This window comes from Sorex fumeus, unplaced genomic scaffold, assembly GCF_029834395.1.
Source record: "Sorex fumeus unplaced genomic scaffold, SorFum_2.1 ptg000047l, whole genome shotgun sequence".
Classification (NCBI taxonomy): Eukaryota; Metazoa; Chordata; class Mammalia; order Eulipotyphla; family Soricidae; genus Sorex; species Sorex fumeus.
Window position 1 is genome coordinate 48,202,962 of NW_026606104.1, and position 20,826 is coordinate 48,223,787.

The window sequence follows — 20,826 nt, forward strand, 5'->3', positions numbered from 1 at the left end:
CTCTACCCTTGAGTGTACTTCTTTGTAATATTTTGACAGAATGGGGAGAATTCTGTGTGTCTAAGTACCACGGTTGTCTCAAGGAGACGCACTTGCGCAATTGTTTGAGTTGCAAGTGAGCTGGTGGGCTTTTTTTTTTTCCATCATGCCATTTCCTCTTGAAAGGAGAAATCAGAGACACACTCAGGTTATGCAAATGGGAGTTTTCTGCCATCATTTTCTCTGAAGTTGTAAAAAGTGAGCCTGTCAATTCCAGGGAAAAAGTGACAATACTTGCTGCCAATGAAAAAATGTAAGCTTTCAAATTAAAATTCAGCTTTTGGAAAATTTATATCCACCATAATGAGCTGAGTAGTTTTCAGTTTCTAAAGACTTTCTGATAAGAGGGATGGTGACATTATGGATGGTCAGTGTTTTTATACTGTGCAATAAAATGAGTCAATGTTTGAAAGAACTATATAATTTATCAAGCCTATGTTTTCTTTTTCATTTTGGGTTTTGAGCCACACCCGGCAGTGTTCAGGGGCTGTTCCTGGCTCTGTGCTCAGGAATGACCCCTGGTGGTGTTCAGGGGACCATATGTGGTGCAGGGATTCGAATGAACAGAGGTTGCAGCCATTGTGGCTACGTATAAAGCCTGTACCTACTCCCTCTACTATCTTTCTGGTCTGAGTCAATGTTTTTCAAGTGGCAATGTATCACGATCACGATCACGATCACGACCATCCTGTTGTTTGTCGATTGCCTCGAGCAGGCCCCAGTAACGTCTCCTTCATCCTAGCCCTGAGATTTTTTAAAAAGTGCCATATTAAAAGCTCTTCCAGGGTCAGGAGAATGAGATCCATCATTGTTACTGGTATTTGGCATATTGGGTACACCACGGGGAGTTTGCCAGACTCTGCCGTGTGGGCAGGTTACATTCGGTAGCCTGCCAGTTTGTCCAAAGTAAGAATGAGATAGTAAGTTGTTGCGAGGCTGTGAATGCGGCCGCGCGCTTCCGGGAGCTGGGTTTTATAGTCTCTGGGTCTTGGCCGTTGATGGGATTACACGGCGCCAGGGGGCCAGTTGGTGGTGTGACCCCTGCCTACTGGAATTTGGAGGATCTGGGTGGAGGATGCTCAGCCCCGATCCGAGCAGGCTTGGAGATCTCAGCCCCGGGACCCGCATGCCTTGTTCCTCTGCAGGTACCTTCATGCGTGTGGAGAGTGGTCTCAGCATGGTGGTGGCTGGTTCTGGAGATATTCGGCTGCCGGAGTCCTGGTCTGGGCGGGGGGGGGGGAAACTCAACCCGCTCCCCTCCAAGGGGTCCCAGCGAGGACAGTCAGGCGCAGGGGCAGGAGACTCTGGCAATGTATGTCTTATAAAAATCATGCATCTATAAAGAATGTATTCAAAGTGTAAGATAGTGCTGTGTAGTTTCATTTAATGACAATTTTATTCCACTTTTTTTGGGGGGAGGGGCATTTTTCGTCACATTCGGTATACTCAAGGCCTATTCCTGGCTCTACACTCAGAAATTACTCCTGGAGGGATCAAGGGATCATATGGGATACCAGGTACTGAACCTGGGTAGGTCTCGTGCAAGGCAAATTCCCTATCCGCTGTACTATTGCTCTAGTCCCATGAACTCTGTGCTTTATTTATTTATTTTTTTGAGGGCCACACTTGGTGATGCTTAGCTTACTCCTGGCTCTGCACATAGGAATCACTCCTAGTGGTGCTTGGAAATCAATGGGATTCCAGGAATCAAACTTGTGTCAATCTTGTGCAAGGAAACTGCCCAAACCAGTCCACTATCTCTCCCACCCCTTAGATTCCACGTTGAAGCAAAATTTTGCAATATGATCATTTGTCAAGCTTTGGTGGAGTATCAAAAGAGGAATAATAACAGTTATCTGAAAGGACTTTTAAAGTATTTCTTTCCTTTTCCTAATTATGTATCAGCAGGAGACTGAATTTCCTCATGTATTTCCATCAAAACAATGTATCTGAGCAGATGGGATAAAGACGTAGATATTTGAGTTTGGAGAGAGTTCAACAGTCTGAGCACATACTAGCAGGAGCCCCAGAATTGATACCTGGTACCACATGGTCCCCTGAGCACTGCTGAGAGAGAACCCTGAGAACAGAGCCAGTAATTGCTCCTGAGCACCATGAGGTATGAGGTATGACTGAAAAATGTAAATATTTGCTTACCATTATACAGAGTAGCACTGTTGCACGGTAGCACTGTCCTCCCGTTGTTCATCGATTTGCTCGAGTGGGCCCAGTAACGTCTCCATTGTGAGGCTTGTTACTGTTTTTGGCATATCGGATACGTCATGGGTAGCTTGCCAGGCTTTGCCGTGCGGGTGGGATACTCTCCGTAACTTGCTGGGATCTCTGAGAGGGGTGGAGGAATCGATCCTAGGTCGGCCCGGGTCAGCTGCATGCAAGGCAAGTGCCCTACCGCTGTGTTATCACTCCAGCCCATTATACAGAGTATATAATGCAGAATAGCTAAAATGTAGGAACAATCAATACCCATCAATTTATGCATAAAGAAATAGTAGTATATACATGCAATATCCACGCCATATAGTGGACTATTATTCAGCCATGACAAAGAAGGACGTGCCGGTACAAGCCATCACCAACATTCAGCTTTACAGAAAGAACAAGCAGCTGAACACTGATTGCAAAGCTGCCAAAGAATAAGCCATGTGGCTACGAACTTGAACCCAGGAGATGGCCTCTGCTGCACATTTTTCTCCCAATTGTTTTTTTTATTGGGTGGTGGCCAGAGTTGGGGAGTTGTTTGGGCCAGACTCAGCAGTGGTTAGGGGCTACTCTGAGCTGTATGTTTGCGGGTTACTCCGAATGGTGCTTGAGGGCCCACATGTGGTGCATGGGTCAAACAGGTTGGTCACATGCAAGGCAAACCCTTAGCCCCTATAATCTCACAGACTTCCTAACTCTTATATAGATGGATGAACTACATAGATCCTAATTTATTGCAGAACTAGGACTCTGGAAAACACAATGTTTAATGTTGCTGCCTTGGCAGGAGGGGCAGGAGAGTAGAACGATGCTGGCCGTCATTCATCATATGTACATCAATACAGTGATTCACTCTTTGATTTTTTTTTCTTTTTGGGCCACACCCAGCAGTGTTCAGGGGTTACTCCTGGCTCTGCACTCAGGAATCACTCCTGGTAGGTTCAGGAAACTGTATGGGATGCCGGGGATTGAACCCAGTTAGCTCCGTGCAAAGCTAGCACCTTTCCCTTGATCTTTTGACCTTTCAGGGATCTAAAACCCCTCCCTATAAAGGAGACATCCTAAATCCCATTAATCATGTACACATCTCTGACTTGTACCCATAGAACTAAATGATCAAGATAGCAACATAACACACTTTGTAATGCTAGGGGAAATATAGGAGGTAGGGAAGAAATGGATTGACATTCATAAATATATACAAAATAGGACAAGGGAAATACTAGAATCATTCTCATTTCTTAACATTTTATGACAGTTCAGTGTCATAGATTTCTTTCTCCACCATTCATTCTAAGTGCCATTTAGCAACTCACCTGGAAGGAGACCCCGTCTTCCTTCCTCCCTCCCTCCCTCCCTCCCTCCCTCCCTCCCTCCCTCCCTCCCTCCCTCCCTCCCTTCCTTCCTTCCTTCCTTCCTTCCTTCCTTTCTTTTCTTTCTCTTTCTTTTTCTTTCTCTCCTTCCTTTTTTCATTCGCTCTCTCTTTTTCCTCTATCTCCCCTTCCTTCCTTCCTTCCTTCCTTCCTTCCTTCCTTCCTTCCTTTCTTTTCTTTCTTTCTTTCTTTTTCTTTCTCTCCTTCCTTTTTTCATTCACTCTCTCTTTTTCCTCTATCTCCCCTTCCTTCCTTCCTTCCTTCCTTCCTTCCTTCCTTCCTTCCTTCCTTCTTTCTTTCAGTTTTTGGGTCACATCTGGCGATACTCAGGATTTACTTGTGATTCTGCATTCAGGGATCACTCCTAGTGCAACTCAGAAAAGATTGCTCCTAGTGGGACCATATAGGATGCTAGGGATGGAACTCAGTTGGGCTGCATGCAAGACCAGCACCCTACCTGCTGTACTATCACTCCAGTCCCTTCCTATTCTTTAGTCCTAAAGGGATCCCTTCCAAGTGGGACTATAAAATCCAGATCCCGGACGAGAATAGTGCAGTCTCTGCCCCAGCGCCTGGGTGTTCCTTCCCGGAGTCCCTTGGAGGGGAGCGGGTTGAGCTTTCCTCCCCGCCCCGACCAGGGCTACGGCAGCCGAAGACCTCCAGGACCAGCCACCACCATGCTGAGACCACTCTCCGCACACATGAAGGTACTGGCAGAGGGACAAAGCCACGCGGGTTCCGGGGCCGAGACCTCCAAGCCTACTCGAATTGGAGTCGAGCATCTTCCACCCAGATCCTCCAAATTCCAGTAGGCGGGGGTCACACCCACCACCTGGCCCCCTGGCGCCGTGTAATCCCATCAGCGGCCAAGACTCAGAGACTATAAAATCCAGATCCCGGAACCGCGCGGCCGCATTTGCGGCCGCGCGACATCTTATTATCTTATTCCTACTTTGGACAAACTTGCAGGCTATCGAATGTAGCCTGCCCACAGGGCAGAGTCTGGCAAACTCCCCGTGGCCTACCAAATATGCCAAATACCAGTAACAATGATGGGTCTCATTCTCCTAAAGAGCCGTGAATATAATCTCAGGGCTAGGATGAAAGAGACGTTACTGGGGCCTGCTCGAGGCAATCGTCGATTAACAGGATGATGAAATGAAAAAAATGAAATGAAAAGGGATCCAGCCCTGAAGGATGTATTATTTTAAATTTTGGGTTTTTCTTTTGATGGTGGTGGAGGGGGTCACAATCGGAAAAGCTCAGGACTTACTCCTGGCTCTGTGCTCAGGGATCGCTCCTGGAAGGCTCAGGGGACCATATGGAGCATTGGGGAGTCAAACCTGGGTCAGCTGAAGTATACAAAGCAAGTGCCCTACTCACTGAATGATATCTCCAGGCCCTCTTTTAGTTACTTTTACCCCAACATAACAGTATAGGAGGTAGCCCCAGGGGGTCCTGTGGAATCCAGAAAGACCTTCCAGTCTTCCTGAGCAGCAGCCAACCTCTTCCCTGGAGAATCAAGATCAAATACTGCATTTGTAACACAATTGCCTTCTAGGCTATTGTTTCCATGAATAGATAAGGAGCCAGAACAGCCTCCTAAGCTTCTGTTCAATGGGCTCTTTGTTGTAGGTTCCACTGGAAGTATTTCTCCTCTGGGGATCTAGACTTCTGAGAAAAGACCATGATAAGTAGATATTCTGTAGTTTCATGCATTTTTGAGGAAGAGGACACAGAGGAGAATGATGTTAGTTGATATTACAGCTTCTACTCTCTTACTGCAGGCACTGTGATAAGCGTTCGTTTATTTTATCCTTACTGTCCTGGATAAAGAAATGGAAATAGCAAGCTTAAGTAATTGGCTCTAAGTCATAAACTGCTCAAATGGTAGAGTTTGGATTTCTATCTAGGCAGTCTCAGTTCTACCCTCTTGACCTTTCAGAGCTTCAACACGAGACCTTGTGTTGATCCTGGTTAGATCCCTGCACCATCCCACTTACGGAAGGTAATCAGGGTAGGACTAATGCCAACTGTGTGGTTCGAGTGCATCAATCATGTTTGAGCATTGTGAGGGAAAGTATATGAGCACTCCGCCAGGTATGCAGTACCCAGTCATCACAGCAAGGGGACAAGGTGGAAAGTGAACATATAATGCAATGTAGAACAGTTGTGGTAGGAATGTCTTTGTTTTTATCATTGTGATGTTTCTCAGAACAATTTGGTCTCGGGTTTCACCTGGCAGTGTGTGGAGTTACCTTCAGTTTTATGCTCTAGAGACCCTCTAATGCTGGAAATTGAGCCCAGTGCACCTGCATCCAAAGTATATGCTCAGTTATCACTCCAGCCCACAGTCCATATTCTAAATGAGCATCCTGTCCAAGGACAAGTGACGGGCTTTATCTACAATGGAACCCAGAACATAAAGAAGGGCTCAATAGAAGACTAAGTCGGGGTGTTTATTTTAGAGAACAGAGGAAGGCAAAACAGGAGCCAGAGAAAGATAAATTTCTAGCGAGACTATAAGCTACTCAGAATCATGATCATAGAGGGTATGAAGCAATGGTATAGTACAGAAGGTAGAGTGTTTGCCTTGCATGTGGCCAACACGGGTTTGATCCTTGGCACCCTGTATGGTCCCCTCAGCACCACCAGAAGTAATCCTTGAGTGCAGAGCCAGGAGTAAGTCCTGAGCACAGCTTAGTATGGCCCCAAAACTGTTGGAGTACAAGGAGCTTAGGTTTTTTCTGGTTACACCCATCAATCTGGTTACACCCATCACAGTGCTCCCGAAGCACTTCCACTTCCATTGTGTTTATCTGTAAACAGTCTTCCCTATGCTCTCCTTCCCACCCAGTTAATCAGCTTTCCCCTTATTCAGACTTTGTTAATTTGTAAGATCAGTTTCCCAGAAATCTATGATTTTATGAGTGAAATATTGCCTTTCTCCTCTCCTTATGCCTTATGAACAGTTTACCTTAAAGTAATATCCTTTTTGTATAGATACAGAAAGACCGTTAACATCATGCTTTGTAATTTAGAATTTGATTGGCTTTGAATATTATTCACTCCCGGGCATCTGGTTTCTCGACTTAAGCCTCAGTTGCCCTTAGTTCCTAACACCCCAAAGGCAGGGTCCCGACGAGGGACTGAATGGACCCAGGGCAAGCGATGAGCTACCCTGGCAGCGAAATGGGCCAGGCCAAGGTGCCACGATTCTTAACTATAAGTTAAGAGTTTGATCATAGACAAATGCTGTCATGATCCAAAGGTAACGACAAGACTAGGATCCTGCTAGGGGTGGGAAAGACTATCTGGCCTGAGCACCGTAGTCTGAGATCGAGATGACCCTAGGAGAGCAATTCTATAAGTTTAAGATATTTCTTACTGTATTCATGCAAAATGATTTATATTATATATGCTTATATGCTTGTCGGACAAGGAGAGGAGAGGCACACCCATGGGATTCTGCTCTAGGGTGGGTCCTCCTGCTGAGAAAGGATCTGTCCTAGGAGTGGCCTTCCCTGAGGCTAAGAGTTCTACCCCTATTGATTGTGACCACACCTATGTGTAATTGTTTCCCCAATTCCTCTTGGAGAGAGATATAAGGAGACCGTAGATTGGGCAGGGGGGAGCAGAGACAGAAGGAGAGGGGAGCAGAGACAGATGAAGAGAGAATCAGAATAAACTACGACTAATACCTACCAGCCTGGCCCTCGTTCCTTCCTCCGCCTGACCATCGCCATCGACCTCTCCGGGGTGGGAGAAGGGTGAGACTACCGAACGCGGGCGGTGGGAGAGATAGAGCCACCGCCGCTGTGTGTGCTGTGCCCCCTCTTGTGTGAGTTTACACACAAAACAAAAACAAAACAAAATAAAACAAAAATGATCATGGTCTTAGAAGACAGCCCAGATAAAAATGTTCAGGTTGGGAAAAGGGAATGAAAGTACAGATTGAAGCTAAGGTTTTACCCTTAGGCTGGAGAGATAAAGCAGGTGAGGCACTTGCCTTGCATGAGGCTGACCCGGGTTCAATCCATATTGTTCCCTGAACCCGCCAAGAGTGATTCCTGAGTGCAAAGAGTAGCCTGAGCTTCATCAGGTGTGTCTCTCCTCCCCATCCCCCTCTCCAAAAAGAAAGAGGCTTTAACCTTTAACCTGGGAGAGATTAAAGACCTTTGGGAGGGCTGCAACTCAAATCACCTAGTCCTGCTGCCTGCCCTACCACAGAGCGCAGCCCAGTTTTTTTTTTAACTGAATGCAATAACTCAAGAGTTATGTCCTGGGTAATGAGGTAATTGGACACTTAGCTCCTGCAAGACTCTGTCCAAGGCAAAGGAAGAGGGGGCCCCAAAAGCAAGCCAGCAATGAGGTCCCAGAGTAGGAGCTTCTTACAAAACTGTAAGAAGATCGACAATTTATGACTGATTTTTGAGAGATCAGCAGCTGAGTTATTCCAAAGAGGCCTGATTGCCTCTGGGCCCAAATCTCTGGAGCCTTAGCAGGACAGGCCGACTGAGTCTCCACCCACCCACATCTGTCTCGCAGCACTGCCAGAGAAATCGCCCAGCCTGAGGACTGATCTTAGAAAGATGCCGGCAGCTGGTTGTCTAGGCCCAGTAGAAGCAGAGAAAATTAGATGGGGAAATTGAGCAGAAGCCCACTACACTCACTGAGGGGAAACAATAAGAAGGCTCAACTTGCACCTAACAGCTCAGTAAATCCTCAGTAACTCTTGGCCAACTCTTGGATCCAACTCTTGGCCTCATGACTTTCGTAGCACCATTACGAGATATATATTGTGACGAGCAATATAAAGTAAATAATGTTGTGCCTGCGAAGGGTGCAGACTTGGAGGGGGGGTGGGAAACTGGGGACACCCGTGAAGGAAAGGGCACACTGCTTGTGGGACAATAGTAAATATCTGAAACAAACGTATTGTGAACAACTGTAAATCTTGGTGTTTAAAAATAAGAAAAAAAAAAAAAAGGACTCATTAGGAAGGCAAGATCAGCTTCTCAAAAAAACAGAGATTGCCCAATAGGACTTAATGTCTTTCAGTTTGTTTTGCTGGAATCCAGGGCCTCATACACGCAGGCAAGGTTTCTACTGTTGAGTTACATCCCCAGCCCTGACTCCAAATTCATTTTATATATTTTGAATAGCACAGCGGTAGGGCGTTTGCCTTGCACACAGCCAACATTGCCGACCCAAGTTCGATTCCTCCGTCCCTCTCGGAGAGCCCGGCAAGCTACCGAGAGTATCTCGCCCTCATAGCAGAGCCTGGCAAGCCACCCGTGATGTATTCGATATGCCAAACACAGTAACAACAAAGTCTCCAATGGAGACGTTACTGGGCCCGCTCGAGCAAATCGATGAACAACGGGAGGACAGTGACAGTGACTTCATTATGTACTTATTTTTTCATTCAGTGTTTAGTTTCCTACCCTGTTTATTGCTGCTGCTTCTGTTCTAATGACCAGGGGCTGCACACACACTTGGCCATTGTTCTTTTTTCTTTTTCTTTTGGTCACACCTGGCGATGCTCAGGAGTTCCTCCTGGCTCTGCACTCAGGAATTACTCATGGCGGTACTTGGGGGACCATATAGGATGCCAAGGATGGCCGCATGCAAGACAAATGCTCTACCTGCTGTACTATCAGGCCCTTTGCCTGTGGTTTTTGTCAGGGATCACACACTTGGTTTCATTGCCCTAGAGATGTTGCATGGTTGTGGCTCCAGGGACCCTACACAGCTGTGTACTCAGAGCATGCAGGGGCAGGGTTGGGGATCCAACTCTTGGCCTCATACTTGCAAAGCAGGTACTTTGCTACTGAGTTAACTCTATTTTTTAGGGGATGGAGTTGGGTTTTGTTTGGGACCATACTCAGTAGTGTTCAGGGTTTACTCTATTTTTTTTTTATCATAACATGAGACCCATTGGAATTACTGGTTTTGGCATATCAAAAACACAACGGATAGCTTGCGAGGCTCTGCTTTGCGGGCGGAATACTCTCGGTAGCTTGCCAGGCTCTCCGAGAGGGATAGAGGCTTTTGGGGCGGCCTCTAATTGCCCTTGTAGGTGTTACCATATTTGAACCCTATCAAATATGGTACGGCAATTCTGGAAGATGGGTATTTAGTGTCTTACAATGTGTCGCGCGGCCGCTTCGCGGGTCCGGAAAGCGTCCTGGAGCGTGGCGGCGGCTGGGTAGTGGAGGCAGGTAACCAAGCTCATTGAGGTTTCTCGGGAGTTCAAGATGCCGCTCTGTCTAACATTCATTGATTTAAAGAAGGCCTTTGATTCTGTTGAGATGGAAGCGGCCATTGAAGCCCTAGCCAATCAGGGCAATCAAACTCAATACATCAGGATGTTCCCAGACACACACACTGCTCTTCACCTTGGTTTTAGGGAACAAACTACTTCTCAAACGCCTTATTCTAGTAATTATGTGTAAAACCTTATATCAACATTTTTTTCTGCCATTGGGAAACACCTTAATTTAAACAAAATTTTATCTATATTCCCAAGAAATGGGGAAAAAATGATTTTTTTTTTGCCTTTCCCAAAATATTGCAGATCAGTTACAACAAACAGAATGGCAACCATCCTGAAAATTGTGAGTCTTGATCCTTTTAGACTACAAGAGCTTTTGGGAAGCAACAGCCACACACATTATGGCTGCTCTTTGATTTTTTTTCTATGTATATTTTTTATACTGCTGAGATATAAACCAGGGCCTCACACATGCGGAATAAACATTCTACCACTGAATACACCCCCAACCCCCTAATACCCCCTTTTTAATTTTTTTCCCTCTTTGGTTTTTGGGTCACAGCTGTTTGGGGACTAGTCCTAGCTCAGTTTTCTGACTCCTGGTGGTACTTAGGCGACCATATGTGGTGCTGGGAATAAAACCAGGATTGACCCAAAGCAGTCAAATGGAAGGTTAGCGACCTCCCTCCTAAATCAACTATCTGATGCAAGTTCATTTGTGTCACACCAGGGGTGCTTGGGGGCTGCTCCCAGCTTAGTGGTCAGGGAAACATGTGATGCCATGAATTGAACCTGGGGTCCCTGGATGCAAAACATTTTCTTAGTCCTTTCAGCTATCTCCCTGGCTTCTCCATTTTAATTATTTTTTTTTGGGGGGGGCATACCCATCTGTATTCAGGGTTTATGCTTAGGGTTCACTCCTAATGCCATTGGCAGACCACGTATGGTTGCCAGGGATCAAGTCCAGGTGAGCTGCTTGAAAGCAAGCACCTTCTCCACTGAATTATGGCTCTGCCCATCCCCCACATCTGACCTTCATGTCACATCTTTCATATTGGATTAAGGGCGCCCACCCTACTCCAGTGTGTCTTTGTCTTCATTTGATTGCACCTTTTAATTTATTTTTTAAAATTTATTAATTTTTTTTGCTTTTTTGGGTCACAACCAGCGATGCACAGGAGTTACTCCTGGTTCATGCACTCAGAAATCTCTCCTGGCAGTGCTCGGGGGACCATACGGGATGCTGGGAATCGAACCTGGGTCTGCCATGTGCAAGGCAAACGCCCTACCTGCTGTGCTATTGCTCCAGCCCCTGCACCTTTTAATTTAGATCACATTCTGAGATATTGGGATTAGGCCTCCAATGTATGAACTTTTTTTTAATTTTTATTAGTGAAACACCATGAGGTACAGTTGTAGACACAATTTTTTGTGCTTGGGTTTCAGTTATACAATGCAATCTATGAGTTTTGAGATACAATTTAACCCTTAACATCCCACAAACCTCTCTTTTAATTAGTAGACCACAAACACTTTCTAGGTCTCTTGGGTTTAAGGCCAGTTCCCCCCCCAACACCCCCACCCACCCACCAAATAGTTCCTAAACACTGGCACATAGATAAATGCCCTAAGATTGCTTTGGGAACAGTAAGAATATTTACAATCCAGGAATCTGGAGTGATAGTACACCGGGTAGGGTGGTTGCCTTGCACACGGCTAACTTGGGTTTGAGCCCCAACATCCCATAAGGTCTCCCTAGCACTGTCAGGAATGATTTCTGAGGGGAGAGCCAGGAGTAACCTGAGCATTGCTGGGTGTGACCTCCAAACTATATACACACAAATAAGAATATTTACAATTCAAGGACTGGAGAGACAGCAAATGGTTAGGATGCTTGTCTTGCATGCAGGGTTGACCTGGGTTCAATCCCCAGCACCTCATATAGTCCCCCAAGCACCGCCAAAAATATTTTCAATTCAAACAACCCAAGTGCCTGAGAACAGATGAGTGGATAAAAAAAAAAAATCAGGGCCAGAGCGATAGCACAGCAGGTAGGGTGTTTGCCTTGTAACGGCCGACCTGGGTTCAATCCCCGGCATCCCATGTGGTCCCCCAAGCACCGCCAGGAGTAATTCCTGAGTGCAGAGCCAGGAATAACCCCTGAGCATCGCTGGGTGTGACCCAAAAAGAAAAAAAAATCAACTGTGGTACATCTACATAATGGAACACCATCCAGCCCTTAGGAAAGATGAAGTCATGAAATTTGCTTATATATGGATATGGAGAGTAATGTGAGTGAAATAAGTCAGAGGAGAGGGAGAGGGACAAACAGTGATCGCACTTATTTTCAGGATATAAAAAATACATGGGCTGGAGCACAGTGGGTAGGGCGTTTGCCTTGCAAGCGGCCAACTTGGTAGACCCGAGTTCAATTCCTCTGCCCCTCTTGGAGAGCCCGGCAAGCTACCAAGAGTATCTCACCCGCACGGCAAAGCCTGGCAAGCTACCTGTGACATATTCAAAACAAATAAGAATATTTACAATTCAAGGACTGGAGAGACAGCAAATGGTTAGGATGCTTGTCTTGCATGCAGGGTTGACCTGGGTTCAATCCCCAGCACCTCATATAGTCCCCCAAGCACCGCCAAAAATATTTTCAATTCAAACAACCCAAGTGCCTGAGAACAGATGAGTGGATAAAAAAATATGCCAAACACAGTAACAAGTCTCACAATGGAGACATTACTGGACCCGCTCGAGCAAATCGATGAACAACGGGAGGACAGTGATACCAGTGAAAAAATACATAGTAGAAAATCTAATAGAAATGGGGCCAGGACTGGTTCATGATAAGAAGTTTGCCACAACCGGGTGGTGGGGTGGGGTGGGTTGGGGGTGGGGGTTAGTTAGGACAGAGAAAGTACCACTATAACAATGATAGTTGGAAATGATCACTCCGCACAGGAACTAGGTGCTGAAAGGAGGTAAAATGATATGCATGATATCTTCAGGTAACAGTATTGCAAACCACAGTGCCTAAAACTAAAAAAAGGGAGGGGAAAAAAAAGAGAAGAAGTGTCTGCCAGAGACAGGCGGGTGTGGGGGGGAGGAGAAGCAGGACAAGCCGGGTGGGAAACGTGTGCTAGTGAAGGGATGGGTATTGAGACATTGTGTGACTGAAACTCAACGTTAAACAACTTAGGAATTGTGTATTCTCACAGGGATTCAATAAAAAAATACATAAAATTTAAAAAAGAATATTTACAATTCAGTTATTTCCGGTGATTCCTTCAGGATACCCAGAATTTATTCAAGGAACATATGTCTCAGAATCTTATGTGTCCATAGCTTCATTTGGGTGAGTCAAACAGGCCTCTCCCAGACCTGGACCTTTGTATTGTGTGATACAAATCAATTATGGCCTTAATAGTAACCCATATATTTCATCACTCCAGTCTTATTGCCTGGTGCTACCCATGGGTCCTGCCACTCCATGATCCCATCAACCCTACTAATATTAGAAATTTCATCTTGATGGCAGCAATTTTTAGCTTCATTCTCAATGTATGGCGGAGGATATACACTACAGCACTTTACAAGATCAGGCGTTTCCTTTTATATGCTCTTCAATTCCTTGGTGGAAGAATATCCTCCTAGCATTTCTGGAAGGCAAAATTAGGAGATGAGTGGTCAGGCATATGATCAATCTATGTCAACCCTTCTATATTCAATGTGTATGAATGTAGATCGCTGTTGAGTTCAGGTTTCATTCAACTAGCTAAGAGCCACTGTTTGATGTTAAAGTTACTTAAGCTAGTTAAACGCTAAAGATACTTAAATTCAGAATTTCTAGAACACCATATTAATTTCAAGTAAAATTAAAATAGTTATTTTCAAGTGCTTCCCATGGAGGGAGACTGGGGGTGGGGGGTGGGGTGTTGGGGGATGGTGGGAGGAAAACAGGGGACATTGGTGGTGGGACATGCACACTGGTGAAAGGATGGGTGCTGGATCATTGTGTGACTGAAACCCAATAATGAACAGCTTTGTAACAGTCTATTTCAATGATAGTCAATTAAAAAAAATTTTTGAAATAAGTAATGTGGAGTTCATGCCCTCTTTAATCAGCTTAATCTATGGCTGAATAAATAGCAGTACTCCTACATTAAAAAATTATTTTCTTCCTGGTGTAATACAAATAGAATATGTTCCAAATAGATCTTAACAGTTCTTACCTTCTAGCAGATAGTCTCCAATCTGACTCTAGTTACAGATCTGGTGGCAAAGGGGGATAATGGTTGAGATGTAAGAATACTGGTATTTTCTTTCAAGATAACTATACCAAAATGGACCCATCAATAAGAGAAAGAAGGATGTATGTATCTGCTGATAGAGAAACTACATAGTCTCTACGGTCCAGACTGCTAAGCACTGTCTGTTGCACTGTCCTCCCGTTGTTCATCAATTTCCTTGAGCGGGCACCAGTAACATCTCACAACAAATTGTGAGACTTGTTACTGTTTTTGGCATATCGAATACGTCACGGGGAGCTTACCAAGCTTTGCCGTGTGGGCAAGATACTCTTGGTAGCTTGCTGGACTCTCCGAGAAAGGTGGAGGAATCAAACCAGGGTTGGCCGCGTGCAAGGCAAACACCTTAACTGCTGTGCTAAGATTATTCCAAAATCTCAAATGTCTTTCCTCATTTAAGAGTTTCATTCTTTCCAAAACAATTGCTTTAATTTTCACATAAGAGATCTGGATAAGGTTATGAATTTGGTTGGGTTTGTTTTTGGATCACACCAGCCATGCTCAGTGATCACTCCTGGCAGTGCTCAGGGGACAATACGGGATGCAGGGGATTTAACCTGGGTTGGCCGCAAGCAAAGCAAGCATCCTACCCGCTTGTACTATTGTTCTGGTCTATACATTAGCTTCTTACAAGAGTTTAAAAATCTGGGCAAATCCCTCCAGACTTAATTAGTAAAATATCAGAAATCATATGGTCTTCATAACCAGCAATAGAAAACAAATTATTTCACGATGGCATTATTTCACGATGCCTTTTCAGCAGGTTTGATTGTTGGGGGGAAATTCCAAATAATAGTGGTGCATCTTTTGTAGAAATAATAAATGTAATCAAAGTCGAGAGAGAGTTAAGTGGAAACCATCTGCCTCACAGGCACGGGGAGGGCTGGGATGGGGCGTATATTGGGGTCTTGGTGGTGGAAAATATGCACTGGTGAAAGGATGGTTATTTGATCATTGTATGAACAAGACAAACCTGAAAGCTTTGTAACTGTTCTCACGGTGATTGAATAAATAAATTCTGTCACTGTCCTCCTGTTGTTCATCAATTTGCTCGAGTGGGCCCAGTAACATTGCGAAACTTGTTACTGTGTTTGGCATATCGAATACATCACGGGTAGCTTGCCAGGCTTTGCCGTGCGGGTGAGATACTCTCGGTAGCTTGCCGGGCTCTCCAAGAGGGGCGGAGGAATCGAACTCGGGTCGGCCATGTTGGCTGCGTGCAAGGCAAACGCCCTACCGCTGTGCTATCGCTAATAAAAATAAATAAAATAAATAAAAATCTGGGCAAATAGGTTCTAGGCTGGGCATAGAACTCTCAGAATTGGTCTAACATGGGAACTGCTATTTCTGGGTGAAGATGCATCAAAAAGTTATTTATAAGCCAGAAAGCCTTAGCACCATATAGCTAAGAATACTGGAATATCATTTATGAGAAACCTGAGGTCTCTATGTCGCTGAAGGACCAGTGAATAAGCTAAGATAACCCTTGAATTACTCCTCTGCTTGTACACAGTGGGAGAGTTATATTACACTCAGAACCCTGGTCTCATGGAAGTGTCAGCTACTTAATTTTTTAGATTTCCAGAGTCTAGAGTACAAGAAAGTACATTAGAGGGCAGAAAGCATACCATATCTGTTAAGTTTCTTACCATTTTCCTATCCAAGTAAGACTGGTGGCTGGACCTGCCCACTTTCAGTTTTAGCTCCTTTGAAAGTTCATCTCAGGCACCACATCTTTTCGAATTTGAAGATCACCTTTCTCACCTCAGAGGAAATCTAAAATTTGTTTTCAGAGTTGTTCTGCTAACATACACAATATTGTTCTCAATCACCTCAACTCCATCTAGTACTCTCACTAAAACTTTGTTCTAGCCTATATTATAGGTTTCCATGGTGTGTGTTTCAGAAGACCAAGGTCGTCTCACCTAAGGGCTATTGTACATGTTTTCCAAATGTCTGGGTTTGTTCTTCCCCTAGATAGCCACATGGTCCTTCTTCAGTCCTTCAGGGCTCTAGTGAAATGTATCTTTATCACAGACCTCTTTTTGTTTGGCTTTTGAACCACACTTGGGAGTGCGGCAGTGCCGGCATCCCAGCACTTTGCACTATCTCCACAGCAGGCACCTAACTACCCATTTAAAGTAGAGTAGCAGGGACCGGAGCGATAGTACAGTGGGTAGGGCGTTTGCCTTGCATGTGACTGGCCGGGTTCGATCCCCGGCATCCCATATGGTCCCTCAAGCACACCAGGAGTAATTCCTGAGCGTAGAGCCAGGAGTAACCCCTGAGCATTGCTGGGTGTGACCCAAAAAGCAAAAAAAAAAAAAAAAGTAGAGTAGCAGTATCTACCACTTCTCATTTCCCCTTTGACCTCATTCAGGTTATGTACCTGATCTTTTCACTTAATACTACAGTGTATGTGTTAGAGACAGGTAATTTGTGTTTTCCTTATTGCAGCAGCCCATGTATCTCAGAATGAATGAATGCAATACAGAAGAAATTAGATGTATCCTAAAGGGAAAATCAGACTTCCCAATGCATTGCCCATATTCTCCTCTAGGTGGTAGTGATGGGCCTTTCCATCTGCTAATGTCTAAGAAATTTAACAGTACCATTGCAAAAGATTCACATACCTTTATTTTCACAGTCCCTAGTCCAGAGTATCTGGGCTTTTCTTAATGATACCTCAAACCTCCCCTAACTAATTTCTTATGAATACAAGAGAAAAAAAAAAAAACATGGGCATCTACCCAAAGCATTTTCAGTACTCCATCTCAATCTTTACAACACTATAATTAGCATTATTCCCATTTTTGCTACTTGCTACACAAAAACCTAACTCAAAGTAAGCTCCCAAATACCACAGAAGTAATAAGGAGAATCTAGATAATACAGATTTGCCCCTTCAACAGATTTTGATTTTATCAAAGTTAGCTGCTCTCCAATGAGGCTTTAGAACTGCAAATCTTGGTTTTACAATTTACATTTCAGAGATTTTCAACAGTTTTCCCAGTTCACACAAGGACACCCTCTGGAGCACAGACTCAAAGTCTACTCTAACAGTATTTCCTGTCGCAGGTGCACACAGAGAAATATGCTAACTCTGGCCTCAGTGCTCAAAAGATAAGAATCTTCTAAGTTGACTGTTGTCCAGACACATCCTCCTCATGTGGTAAAGCACAGGCCAGGATGACAAAGCGCAGGTGCATCTGTGAAAGGAAACAGAAAGCAATCTGGCCCTCAGGAAAGGATGTTTTCAATTCTTCCTCTGGGCCCAGGGCTAACGTGATAGAAGAGTTTGGCACTAGAAGTTCCTCAAATTTTAACTGCAAGTTGGGGACATCAAAGGGGAATGGATTTACACAAAGTAACTACACTAGATTTGGTATCTTAAAATAGGTCTCATGAATTTTTTAGTTTTTCTGCTGTACTATGCAGGGGGCTTTAATTTCTAAGGCCATTACTATAGATAGAACCAAAATTCCAAGCAGAGCTTAGCTCAATTTTAATGAATTTATGAAATAAAACTAAGTGAAATTTTGAAGGCAAGTCTCTTGCCTAAAATTACACATTTTAATCATAATCCTTAGTTCTTCTTAAACTACATTAGCAAAACTGGGAAGGCTTTTTAGAATAGGGTATGTGAGAGCATGATGAATGCCTTGGCTATCGCTTGGTAATTATGAAGAACCAGTTCATTTTTTCCTTCCTCTCTGATTCCTGGTTTATAATCCTGAGACATTCACTGAGCTCTCTATGAAGAGCAACTGGGACTGTCAGCCCTTCCCTCCTTGGAAGTACATTTCTAATAGTGAATACTTTGTGAAACAGAAAGGCTAAAACTACACAGCTGCCTCTAGAGGGCAAACAAGGTTCATTTTCCCCTACAGCTTATCTGGCTGACTCAGCTAATTCTTCAGTCTGACTCTTCAGTTCAAAACAAGTCTAGCTTTGCTTCCTGTCAGGCCAGGAGTGGCTGGTTTATAGATGGCTCCACTGCAATCTGACTCCAACCCATCCTCCCTGGGAAGGGAGAAACTCAGATCTAGAGACTATTAAAGATGTAGTGGCCTATTTTCCATGAAACATTTGGCAATGTAAACTACCCAAGCTAAGGACAGTAAGATGAGTTGAATTATGACAGAAATCTTTATTAAAATGTGTCCTTCAGTAAGGTTAGCATACATACAATATACACACATACATCTGTACACTCTTTGACACACCTCACAGATTGCCACCATCAGTTTAACCAATAAATTAAAACTAGAAAAAGGGGAAGGGTGAGGGGCGTGGGACAAAGGGGTAAACTTCCATGTTTTATCCAGTAAGAAATCGCAAATTTCTCAGAATTTCCCTGGGGAAAACCTGTGACCAGAGAATCTTTGAAATAAAATACATAAATCCCTTCGTTTCCCGCCCCCCGCCCCAAAAAAAAAAAAAAGATTCCAAAAGATGAAGTTACAAGTGTGCTTCTCAGAACAGGAGCATTCATTCCACTTCATACTCTGGCTTCTCCAGCTTCTAGCTTCGAAAGAGTCTTCCCCTCAGCTGGCACAGAGAGGTTCATATGGGCACTTGGGCTTGGTGCACCTTGAGCTCTGGGGGTCGAGGGGCAGGCTGTAGTGTGGGGGCGAGGGGAGCCACACTCATCCGAGGTGATGTCTGGCACATCGTCTGACTGTGTATCAGAGCTCTCCAGGTCACTGCGGATGCTCTCGGGTTGGGCCAGGCTGATGTCCCAAGGTTTGCTGGCCAGGCAGTCTTTCTGTTCACAGCTTTGGTGTTTGCAGGAGGGGTCTTCTTCATTACTGCCACTGCTGCCGCCACCACTACTTTCTTCTTCATTCTCCGCCATCTGAGCATGAACATGGAGTGAGTCCTCTGTGCTGCTCCCACTAACCAGCTGATAATGGCTTGGTTTGGCTTCAATGTCCACTTGGATTTCCATATTGTTACATTCTCTGTGGAGACAAAAATCCAATCCTGAGTCAGGCAGAGGTCATACTATACCTGTTGGTAAAAGCAGTTAGTGGGTTCAGGATTAGGAAGTCTAAAGCACAGGTAAACAATAGGGTAGATCACACTTTTAGCGCCACCCCCCCAAAAAAAATTCACCTAATACTCAAATAATATAAATAATTTGACCTTTTTATGTGTGGGATGGGGTTGGGCCACACCAGGCAATGCTCAGGAGTTACTCCTGGCTCTGCACTCAGGAATCACTACTGCAAGTGCTCAGAAACCATATGGAATGCTGGGCATTGAACATGAGTTGACTATGTTCAAGGCAAATGCCTAACCACTGTACTATGGCTCCAGCCCCATAATTTGATCCTTTTTATTTAAAATACACACCCTGGGTTTGGAGCACAGCAGGTAGGGCATTTGCCTTGCACAATGGCTGGCCCAGGTTTGATCCCTGGCACCTCATATGATCCTCTGAGCCCACCAGGAGTGATCCCTGAGTTCAGAGCCAGAAGTAAGCCCTGAGTACTGCTAGGTGTGGCTCCCGGGTAACAAAATAAAACAAATCACATACACCTCTGCCAGTGTCTTGAAACAACAAAAAGCTTCCAAAATTCAGAGAAGAACCAGAGCCTCAGACTATCTCACTCAAATATGAAAATGATAGAAGATTCAAAGCTTCTTACTACTATGCCACAATAAAGCAAGAAGAATCTCTCCAGAAGGCCATCTTATACTCACACCATACCAGATACACAAGCTTTTTTAAATTAACAGAAAAATAGGTTGAGGGAGACACATCATGGAAAGGGGGACAAAAGAGCAGAAACCATGGACCCATAAACTTCGGTAAACACCAATTTAGCCCCTTTGGCTCTACGTGAACAATTATACTGCAGCAATAGCTAAGAAAAGAGAGAGGAAAGAAGAATGGAGAAAAGAAATAAGTGCTGATGAGAATCAAGTGCTCAAGAGATGCTACTCCTACACAAAGAACCTGCTCTATGATTCACAGATAAGACACTACAGACCCACTGGATGGTACATGAGGCCTTCACATGAGGCAAGCTTCTTACAGCTGTCTGCCCAAACAAAAGAACGCAACCTTCCCTGAACATCTGACTGTTCACATACCTGTCCTGTGGGTTGTAGGAACTGATAATGGAACCGGCCATAGCACGAGTACTTGCGTTGTCACTAATTGCACCAAGACTGGCTGTGTCTTTGGGGAAAATTTCCTTTTGGACATCGGCTTGGACTTCTAACCTGTGTAAAGAGGGGACGTTTAAGTTAATATGAGACCTGGGTATTCTGAGACAGTCTCCTCCCTTGGCACACATCTCTCTTCTATTTTTCTCTTGTGATTTAAAAGTTGATATGCTCTTCAGTTATCAAATTGTTCCGAAAATGGCCACACATTTTGTCTTTTAAATATCTACTGAAATCGTCCCCTCCTCTCTACCCCCACTGCTACTGCTTAACTTAGGCCACCAACATCTCCTGTCTGGATAACCGCAACTGGGCTCTCCAGCAGTCCTAGACGCAAATTAAAGAACTTCCAGATCAGTGCCAATGTGAACAAAGACCTGATCACTTTAATCATCCTCTCATGCCTCTCTCCTGCCAACGGGTCTTCTGA

General features: G+C 44.5%; 1 protein-coding gene and 1 non-coding gene across 2 annotated transcripts in view; both read right to left on the reverse strand.

Moving 5' to 3' along the window:
• Nucleotides 1–10,187: 10,187 nt before the first annotated feature.
• On the reverse strand, nucleotides 10,188–10,319 carry LOC130032222 (small nucleolar RNA SNORA16B/SNORA16A family). Its single transcript, XR_008793773.1, has one exon. It is a non-coding gene; the product is annotated as a small nucleolar RNA SNORA16B/SNORA16A family (small nucleolar RNA).
• An 8,030-nt stretch (nucleotides 10,320–18,349) lies between these two features.
• The window catches only part of RNF19B (ring finger protein 19B), a 33,363-nt gene continuing 30,886 nt past the window's right edge, over nucleotides 18,350–20,826 (reverse strand). The window contains exons 8-9 of the mRNA XM_056123436.1: nucleotides 20,322–20,453; nucleotides 18,350–19,183 (exon numbers count right to left, since the gene is read on the reverse strand). Of these exons, the coding sequence (XP_055979411.1) occupies nucleotides 18,721–19,183; nucleotides 20,322–20,453 (595 nt within the window). The 3' untranslated portion in view covers nucleotides 18,350–18,720. The remainder of the gene's footprint in view (nucleotides 19,184–20,321; nucleotides 20,454–20,826) is intronic.